Source organism: Hypomesus transpacificus, chromosome 18, assembly GCF_021917145.1.
Source record: "Hypomesus transpacificus isolate Combined female chromosome 18, fHypTra1, whole genome shotgun sequence".
In the NCBI taxonomy this organism is placed as follows: domain Eukaryota; kingdom Metazoa; phylum Chordata; class Actinopteri; order Osmeriformes; family Osmeridae; genus Hypomesus; species Hypomesus transpacificus.
The window spans coordinates 11,468,185-11,478,184 of record NC_061077.1 but is presented as its reverse complement, the minus strand read 5'-3'; the positions used below and the strand labels follow the sequence as shown (position 1 = coordinate 11,478,184).

At 54.8% G+C, this 10,000-nt stretch overlaps 1 protein-coding gene across 1 annotated transcript in view; it reads right to left on the bottom strand.

Moving 5' to 3' along the window:
* The window catches only part of lrp1ab (low density lipoprotein receptor-related protein 1Ab), a 79,402-nt gene that overhangs the window by 36,757 nt on the left and 32,645 nt on the right, over positions 1-10,000 (bottom strand). Inside the window, exons 7-23 of the mRNA XM_047039379.1 lie at positions 9,345-9,799; positions 8,053-8,242; positions 7,428-7,571; positions 6,968-7,204; positions 6,668-6,848; positions 6,025-6,247; positions 5,714-5,903; positions 5,464-5,586; positions 5,104-5,244; positions 4,392-4,517; positions 4,148-4,264; positions 3,761-3,841; positions 3,400-3,567; positions 1,516-1,698; positions 1,035-1,232; positions 636-881; positions 228-425 (exon numbers count right to left, since the gene is read on the bottom strand). Of these exons, the coding sequence (XP_046895335.1) occupies positions 228-425; positions 636-881; positions 1,035-1,232; positions 1,516-1,698; positions 3,400-3,567; positions 3,761-3,841; positions 4,148-4,264; positions 4,392-4,517; positions 5,104-5,244; positions 5,464-5,586; positions 5,714-5,903; positions 6,025-6,247; positions 6,668-6,848; positions 6,968-7,204; positions 7,428-7,571; positions 8,053-8,242; positions 9,345-9,799 (3,201 nt within the window). The remainder of the gene's footprint in view (positions 1-227; positions 426-635; positions 882-1,034; positions 1,233-1,515; positions 1,699-3,399; positions 3,568-3,760; positions 3,842-4,147; positions 4,265-4,391; positions 4,518-5,103; positions 5,245-5,463; positions 5,587-5,713; positions 5,904-6,024; positions 6,248-6,667; positions 6,849-6,967; positions 7,205-7,427; positions 7,572-8,052; positions 8,243-9,344; positions 9,800-10,000) is intronic.

Genomic DNA, 10,000 nt, shown 5'->3' with positions numbered 1-10,000 from the left:
AGGCACCCTGGACTGGACCAGACCAGCCAAGGTAAGTAACACAACTTTTGTTTGAGGAAAGGGCAGTGCATTAGCTCAGAACAAGTGATTGGGAAGCAGATTTCGCTTAGTTTCTGGGAGAAATAGGCTCCTTTTTTGAAGAAATCTTCAAATGTAATAACCATGCTCCTCAGAGGCCTCTAAACATCATCTAGCGTCGAGCCTCTAAACGCTAGCTGCTGTCTCACCTCCGTTCTCGGACAGCTTCCCGCGGTAGATCTTGTCCTCCACCACGTCGGTCCAGTACAGGGTGCTCTGGCTGAGGTGGAAGTCCAGGGCGATGGTGTTCCTCAGGGCGGGCACCAAGACACTGAACTCCCCCTTGTGGAGATCGATGCGGCGGATCTCGTGGCGGTTGGAGAAGATGATGAAGGGCTTGAACGGATCTGAGAGCGAGAGAGCGAGAGAGCGAGAGAAAAAAGGTTGGACGTCAACAATAATACTCCCTGTTTCTGGTCAATTCAATAGGAACTATGTTCCCATGTTGGTCAATCCACGCTCCTCAAACCAACCCACACATCCTCATATGTGCATGTTCCCTGCACACACCCCCCCCCCCCCCCCCCCCCTGCTCTGCTCCGTGCCTCGGCCCTCACCAGCGCTCTTGCAGCTCTCCATATCGGCCTCCAGCTCCCAGCCCTCGTAGCAGGAGCACTTGACCGAGGCCTTGTCCTGCTCGCAGCGCTGGCTGCACTTCAGGTGCTTGGCACAGAAGCTCTGGATCTGGCAGGTCTTGTTGTCCGGGCCCAGCTCCATCCCCAGCGGGCAGGAGCACGTGAAGCCCTCCCCGGGGATGATGCTGCAGTTGTGGCTGCAGCCGCCGTTGTCCAGGGCACACAGGTCTGGAGGAGGAGGGAGTCGGGGGGGGGAGAGAGAGAAGGGAGTGGAGGGTTAGCGAGGGAGCCGAGGAGGGGGGGGTGGTGGTCGGGGAGAGCAGTGCATTGTCGTCCCGATGAAACGCGAGTGGGTACGTGGGTGCCAGGGGGGACTTTTACCGCAGAGCTTCTCGTCGGAGCCGTCGGGACAGTCGTCTGTGCCGTCGCACAGCTTCTCGGGGGGCAGGCAGATGGAGTCGTTGGTGGCACACACGTGGTGGGAGAGCTTGCACACCTGCGCCTCGCAGCTGTCCTCGTCAGAGTTGTCCTCGCAGTCGCTGTCCCCGTCACACACCCAGGCCTTGCTGATGCAGCGGGCTGGGGACACAAACAGGACAACGGGGACAGGATGACACCACCTCCAAACGGCGCCAGCTTCCCCTCAAGACGCGAGTTGACTCTGTCATTTATAATTAGCAGACACGTCCGTCCAAAGCGACACACAAACAGCAGCAAAGAACGGTCTGTGTTCCAGTCCACACCCACTGGGGATGTGAACTAACAACCTAAAGCACATCATCGCTGCATGTTCATTCTCATGGAACCCTTTGTCGACCGGGAACCCTTGGTGTGGGTCCCGACAGGATCCCTCCTCCCTCACCAGAGTCCTTGCAGCTGAACTTGACGGCGGGGTCACACGTGTGAGTGACGCCTTCGCAGTTGCTCTCGTCGCTCAGGTCCATGCAGTCGGTGTTGCCGTCGCAGCGCCAGCGCATGGGGATGCACAGGCCATCCAGCCGACACTGGAACTCATCCACGTGACAGCCACCAGGAGGACGAGTGGCTGGAGAGAGAGAAAGAGAGAGAGAGAGACAGAGAGAGGGAAAGAGAGAGAGAGAGAGGTTAGCAAACAGACAGAGGGAAAGCACACTGAGATTATTATTATTCACTAACGTAACATGAAGAAAAGGGGGGAAAGTATTAGTTCAACTGCAGAGACTGGAGGAAGTGGGGGGTGCATTGTAACATAAAGAGAGAAAACTGTGAGCACGTCTTACATAACACAGCCTTGACTAGTCAACCACCGACACAAAGGAACCAGGGTCAATAGGTCAACTAACTCACATAAGCTGGACCGAAACAGACAGGGTGAATGTGTGGGTCATTGAACAATACCAGCAGTAGATTAAGGGCATCATTTAGGCAAGTTGCATTAAGCCACAAAGACAGTAATCCCTAGATGTTTCATATGGGGGAAGGTGATACTTGAAGGTTAAATCAAGCATATTAGCTTTCCAAACCCACTAATGACGCCCAGACAGAAGGCCCAACACACAGTCATTATCTTCTACTGGGCACAGATATCTAATTAGGCCACTGCTGAGACTACAGGAGGAGGCCTGGAGAGGAGATCTCAAAACACCGGAATACACATACACATTCCTCTATCATTCCAGAGTAGGATAAGAGCATGCAACTTTATTCAAACCAAAACAAGAGAGACGAGAGAGAGAGACGAGAGAGACGAGAGAGAGAGAGAGAGAGAGAGAGAGAGAGATGGGGGGGGCACAGAGTGAGACAGGAAATGCAGAGTGCTTAGTGGTTCCCCATGGGCCATTACATCAGCCATTACCTCTCTCTCTCTGTCTCTTTCTGTCTCTCTCTCTCTCACACACACGCACACGCACACACACACATCACAACTCCGCTCCCCACCTCCAGCACAAACCAAGGGGAAAACGTTGACCTGTTCCTCTAGCATGGCTAAAATGCTAACAAAACCACTACATGAGACACCACAAGAGCATCCACGTGGATCTATGACCTATCTGCCAGCCCCGAAGGGTTCTGGATCACTGAGCATGAAATACATGCTCAGGTCACTTCAAGTTATCACCGCTAAAAAGCCCCAGGGCCGTGCAGGCGGGCTTGGAGGCGGCTGAAGAGGAACACGTCTCCACTGCGCTCCCCGCCAGCTGACAGGAGAGCCTCCTTGTTGTGGAGCCGCAGCTCGGTCTTCCAATCCAGCTGAAGGCTCAGCTGACCACGGAACATAAACACGTCCCAAGCCCAGCGAGACGGAGGGTCTGTTGGAAACGAGAGGCGACACGTGCCCGGACGCGCCGGCCTGGGAGCGTGTGCGTGATGGATGATCGTCATGCTCGCTGGAACAACCACTCTAGTCTTCCAAAAAATGACACACACACACAGCTGAAACTGGCTCCACACGCACATGCACGTTCTAGGGTGTGTTGATAGAACTGTCTCCGGCTCGGGTGAAGCAATGTGGATGGTCGACAAGGAACTAAGTGGACTTGATTAATGTGGATAGAGGGCTGAGATTCCGAGCCAACACTTCTGTAAGCCCACTGCCACCTTATGAAGATGGTAGCAAACTGGAAGGCGGGTAGGCGTTTTTTTGACCAGGTCCGGTAAGCCACATATCAGAAGGACAGGTACTCCAGAGAGCCAGGAGCAGTACATCCGGGTCAGTCAGACCCACGGAGGGTGCTCTGTCCCGGGGTCCAGTAGGCCCGGTGCTCACCCTGGTTGGTGCAGTTGGCGTGGGTCTCGTCGCTGTAGTCTCCACAGTCGTTCTCCCCGTCGCAGGTCCAGTACTCGGGGATGCAGCGGCCGCTGTTACACTTGAACTGCACGCTGGAGCAGGAGTGGCTGCAGCCCGCCTCGTCACTGTTGTCCCCGCAGTCGTTGTCTGGAAGACACACAGGAAACACTGAGGGCGTGGGCTAACTGAGGTACAGCTAGATATACCGGCTGTTTATATCTATCTATCTATATATATTGTTTGTGTGTGTTGTGTGTTTATGTATATCAAAACCCATATATTAAACACCCCACAGTTTAAACTGCTAAGCTGCCACAGTCAGAGGGCTGTGTATTCTCACCGTTGTCACAGCGCCAGTTGACGTTGATGCAGCGGCCGTTGGCGCAGGTGAACTGGGTGAGGGGGAAGCATTTGGGGTACGCTGGGGAACGCAGCACAGACACAACATGAACGTTCCACCACAACAAAGGACGACAAGCAAACCTCCACTGGTGGTTTCAACCACTCACTGCCATGGAGTTGTGTTTCAACCCTACAACCATCTGGCACAATTATTTAGCAGATGCTTTCTTTCAAAGCGACGGATAGTCCAGGGTGGATTTGAACCTGCGATCTGTAGTCAAATGCTCTAACCACCGAGCTAAACCCACCCCTTCTGTCAAACAAAGCTCTATCAAACCAGGAATGGGAGCAGTCAGAAGGTGTGTGGAGGAGAGGGAGGACCTACCACAGGAGGCGGGCTCGTCCGAGCGGTCCCCACAGTCGTCGTCCAGATCACAGGTCCAGGAGATGGGGATGCAGCGCCCGCTGGCACACGGGTACTGGTTAGGCGGGCACGTGCGGGCTGGTGAGAGGGTTCAGGTGGCACGATTAGAAGGATTTGGAGTAAAACTGTAAATGTGTGTGTGTGTGAGTGTGGATGTGTCTGTATGACAATGGGTGTGTACGTGTGTGTGTGTGTGTGTGTGTACCTGAGCAGGTAGTGTTGGACTCGTCCTCGCCGTTGCCACAGTCGTTATCTCCGTCACACAGCCAGCGCACTGGGATACAGCGGTTGTTCTGGCACTTGAACCTGTCAGCCGGGCACATGTGCTGGTCTGCAGGGAGGGAGGGACAGACGGGGGGAGAGGGGGATGAGGGGGAGAGACTGGGTTAGATCCTGAGCCTGGTTAGATTCGAATCTACAGAAGGCACCATCGAGATAGCCCGTTTGTTTGGTGCTACGCATCTAACTACCAGATAGACAGCTTGACATCTAAACACTACATGACACAGCGACGAGCACAGGCGTCTAAACAACTGTCTTCTTGATTATCTTCTGGTCTTTCTCTTCTGACAAAGTCTGGATGGAGATAAGGACACATTAAATTCAAGGAAGAAGAAGATTGGGAGAACAGGCTTATCAGTCATTGATGTTGATACTCTGATGACCTCGTAAAGTCCTTGAACGCGTGTGTGTGTGTGTGTGCGTGTATGCATGTGAGTGTGTGTGTGCGTGTGAGTGTGTGTGCGCGCGTGTGTAATTGTGTGTGAGTGTGTGTGCGTGTGTGTGTCTGTGCGTGTGTGTGTGTGCGCGTGTGATTGTGTGTGAGTGTGTGTGTTTTGCGTGTGTGTGTCTGTGCGTGTGTGCGTGTGTGTGTGTGTGTGTCCGTGTGTGTCTGCTGGAACAGGCTTGGCACTCACGGCAGAGTTCAGGCGCCTCGTCACTCTTGTCCAGACAGTCGTTGTCACCGTCGCACTTCCAGCGTTCCTGGATGCAGCGGTTGTTCTTGCAGGCAAACTCGCCCGGCTGGCACTGGGGGGGAGGGAAGTAGGTCGGGTTGACTGGAGGGGGAAGGGGGGGGGGGGCAAGGGAGAGGGAGAGTTAAAGGTAGAATACAGGGAGGGAGATGAAGACAGAGGGAGAAACTCTGTATCAACAGCACTTCTCCTCAGCTGGGTCTCGTGGACACTAGTTTAGGGGAAAGTCAACACGCTGTTCTAAAACCTTGCGGCGAGGACGGTCACATGGTCTCGTCCCCAGCGGAGGGTTAGGCTGGTTACCTTTGCAGGTGACGTTGTCAGCGTCTAGGACCTGGTCGTCGGCACAGCCACAGGAGCGGCCGTCTGGGATGGCCAGACACAGGCTGCTGCAGCCGCCGTTGTTGACCTTGCACGCGTTGGTGCCTGTCCCCACACACACACACACACACATACACGATATACCCACAGAGTGTTAGATTTCCAGAGGGGGTGTATCTAAAGCTAAAAGGAGAAGGGGGGAAGAGAGAGAGGAGAGGTAAACAGAGCCTGCCTTGCTGCTGCTGGGCGTCGTACACGCGGATCTCAAAGATGGGCGGCCTCTCGTTGCGGAGCAGGGTGACGTTCATGGTGGTGGTGTCCAGCTTGTAGATGCCGCCGCTGCGGTACTCGCTCCAAAACAGGAAGTGCTTGTAGTGGCACAGACCGAAGGTGTGGCTGAGCTCGGGCCCGTCGTACAGCACCTGGCCAATCAGCGGATAGAGAATCTTACCACATGACCAATAAGAGTCCTGTCATCATCTCCCCCCCACACCATCTCCCCCAGCCCCCCCCCCCAACCCTCCCCTCAGCCCAGGACCTAACCTTGCGTTCGGTGGTGTTGAGGTAGATCATCTCGATGCGGTCGTAGTAGGCGTCCACCCAGTACAGCAGGCCCTGGGGGATGTCCAGGCTCAGGCCGTTGGGCCACAGCACCGTCTTACTGGTCAGGAGGACCTGGTGGTGCGAGCCGTCCATCCACGCCTTCTTGATCTTCCCTCGGTTGCTCTCCGACAGCTCCTCCTCCCAGTCTGTCCAGTACATCCACCTGGGGGGAGGGGGGGGGGGGGAAGAGGAAAAGGAGGAGGAGGGGCCAGTGAGTAGGCTCTGGGAGGAGGGGCCAGTGAGTAGGCTCTGGTTCTAGTTCCACCCCCCAGTCCCAGTTCTGTAGGTGCTATAGGAGCATGGGCTGGTTCTAGCTAACTCTCTAGGCTTCAGTCTATGTGATTAGAACCGGGGCTTGTTCAGGATGTTTAGGTAGATCGTGTACTACACTGGCAGGTGCCCGGGTTTGCATTTCCCCCCCATCCCCCTCCCCTGCCCTGCTTTCTTCTCTCTCTGTCTCTATCAAATGAATAAAGATCAAAACAGATCCAACATCAAATAGGAAACAAAACAAACATTCTATATCAAAAGTCCTACGACCTGAACCCCCCACCGCCCCCCCATCCCCCGTCCTCAGTGTTACCCATGTTGTGGGTCCACCACGATGGCGCGGGGGTGGGTCATCTTGCCCTCGATGAGGGTCTTGTGTGTCTGGGAGGCCTTCCCCAGACGGGCCACGCTGATGGTCTTTTTGGGCCCGTCCTCCGTCCAGTACAGGTTCCCCCCCATCCAGTCCACCGCGATGCCCTCCACCGTGTGAATACCTGAGGGGGAGGGGGGGGGGGGGGGGGGGCAGGTGCCATGGGTAACATTGTCAATGTTGACTACTGCATAGTGCACGTCATGCCTATCCCTATGGACAGAAGCATTCCCCGAGCCTCACCCTCCTTCAGGATGGTGTCTCTCTCCGTGCCGTCGATCTTCTGCCGGCCGATGATGTAGTTGGTGGAGTCGGCGAAGTAGATGAAGTCGCTGGCGGCGTGGAAGTCCAGCGCCCGGGGGTTCATCAGGTTCTCGATGGGGATCATGTACTCGTCCGGCACCTTGGCGTTCATGTCCATGCCCCGGATGATGCCGGGGCGCCCCTTCCCGTACAGCAGGAACAGCTCGTGGTCGGGTTCTGGAGACGGAGCGGAGGGTCGTCGCCAGGGTCACATTGGAGTTCACAATCACATTATCCATCTGCCAATTCGCTATATATCTTTCCCGTCGTCATCCTCGTTATCATCGTAGATACATCTCTGGGCACCTCCAAGGGCTCATTAGCACCACACCCAAACTGGGCTGTCGCGCAGGTGCTTGTGCATCCGTGTGTGTGTGTTGGGGTAGTGTGCGGTACTCACTCTTGCAGGTCTTGCCGTCGCTGCCCAGGCTGAACCCAGAGCGACAGCGGCAGGTGCGGCTCTTGTGGCTGTTGCCCAGGAGACAGATGTCTGAGCAGCCTCCAGCCTTGCCAAACTGGTCTGGAGCACAGGCATGGCTCCTCACTGGGAGGGGAGGGGGGGAGGAGGGGAGGAGGGGAGGGGGGGGGGAGGGGAGGGGAGGAGGGGAGGGGAGGAGGGGAGAGGAGAGGGGGGGGGGGGGGGGAGGGGAGAGGAGAGGGGGGGGAGGAGGGGAGGAGAGGGGGGGGAGGAGGGGAGGAGAGGGGGGGGGGGGGGAGGGGAGAGGAGAGGGGGGGAAGGAGGGGAGAGGAGAGGAGAGGGGGGGGAGGAGGGGAGGAGAGGGGGGGGGGGAGGAGGAGGGGAGAGGAGAGGGGGGGGAGGAGGGGAGAGGAGAGGAGAGGGGGGGGAGGAGGGGACATGGGGGCATGAACATTGCAGCATAACACACCATCAACAAGTACATGGTCCCTGTCCCCAAACCAGGAGGCACCAAGAACGAACTGCAATTCATCCAGTGGTGAATGGTGCCAGTCCCGTGTTGTGGCTGTGCTAGAGGGCTCTCCTGGTGGGTGTGTCAGGTGGGTACCTGGGGGCTGGCATCTCTGGTGGTACACGTGCAGGGCCCCGCCCCTATCCAGGCGTGTCAACACGTGGAAGTCGGAGCTGTTGAAGCGGTTGACCCGCACCACGCTGGTCTTGATGTTGAGGTTCCCCTCGTCTGAGTTGGTGGAGTACAGGTAGTTCTCAAACACAGTCAGACCGTACAGGTGCTCAATCTGTCAAAGAAAGATCAAACCTACTGAAACAACATTTTGAACATATAATAACAGTTGCGGGTGGTATGACAGTTGGATTGTCTTTATAAAGTCACAGCTGCTGTGTCAGACAGGCGCTTGAAATTAACTGTACACCAATACATGCTTTCATTTGAATATGAGTGGAGCACTCCATGCATTTTATATTAGCTGCTACTAAGTTGTGTTAGCAAGAATGATTAAAAGCTCATCATGTATCTCTCTCTATCGCTCTCTCTCTCTCTCTCTGGACGACAAGCTTTCCCTCGAACATTCATCATCATCAAACCAAAACGTCCCCATCATCTAAATCATCACCAAATAATCAAACTTAACATGATTGGCCAGCAGGAGAAACAGGGAGGGTGAGAGACAAAGAGTGTGTGTGTATGTGAGATAGAGAGAGAAAGAAAGAAAGAAAATGGGAGAGAAAAAGAGAAATATAAAGAAAGAGAGGGAGAGAGAGGGAGAAATAGAGAGAGAAATAGCCAGAGAGAGCTAAAGATATAGAAAGAAAGAGAGAGAAAACTGAAAGTGTTGTGGCTGGCTTCATCATCTCCCAGATTAACTGGGTTTTGTTTTACAAGGCACCGATCGCTTTAACAAAGCTCCTTGGACCGTCAGCGACAAACAGCCGTGGGTTTGTTAAACATCCCCTCAGCCAGTACAAACACAAACACACTTTGTGGGCTTGATTTAATTGAGCTCATTATTGCGCTATAGGCAGCTAGCGTAATATGTTTGAAAAGGGGACAAGCCAGAAACATCAAACTGTTTAATGATATCAATCAAGGCTATAACTGGGGGGTTTGAAACCCTCCCGTGAGGGAATAGAGCAGGCTGTCGAAACACAGAAGGACAGTATTGACTATATAGAGTGTTATTAGTAAGGGAACACATCATTCAGCTAGGAGTTTGACACTGAGTGGCGCTGGTGAGTGGTTGTGGTGCTTCAGAAAGAGGGAACACTAAACAGTGGCTCTGGCAGGGGGAGAGAGAGACAAGCAAAGACAAGCAAAGACTTGTACTCCACGTCCATGCGAGGCGCCCGAGTTGAAGTGCGCTCTGACAGAGGCCTCCTCACCATCAAGCCCTGAATGATGGTGTGTCTGTTCTTGCCCTCGTAGTCCACCACCTCGATGTAGTCCAGGTAGGCGTCGGCCCAGTAGACCAGCTTGTTGACCAGGTCCAGGGTGACCCCGTGGGGGAACACGATCTTGGTGTCGACCAGCTTGGTCCGGTTCTGGCCGTCCATGTCACAGCGCTCCACCTTGGGAGCGTGTCCGTAGTCGGTGAAAAACACCTTCCTGGGACGGGGGAAGGAGACGGAGGGAGGGTGTCGCAGACGACAGAGAGATAGAAGAGAGGGAAGAGGTGAATAATTAGACTGACGGGGGAAGTGAAACAAGCTGAATGGGTTTGGTGGAAATGATTCGGTTCTGGTGAGACATGCAAAACGACAAACGCGTTTGTCGCCGCGCGGACGTTGTCCGACAATTTGAGAAGTGAAAAAGGGAACGGGACACGGGGTGTCGGTGTGTCATCGTTTAAATCGGGGGAACGTGTCAGACGCTTGCAGGCAGTGTGCGCGCGTTTGTCAACCAACCGGTTTCGTCTCAAAAGGAAATGTCACGAGAGCTCCGGGTCAATCACCTCCTCACTCGCATCCCTGCTCTCTACTCTGCTTCTAGGAGCGCTACATAGCCTGTTCCAAAACCTCAGAGCACAGGCTTGATTCTC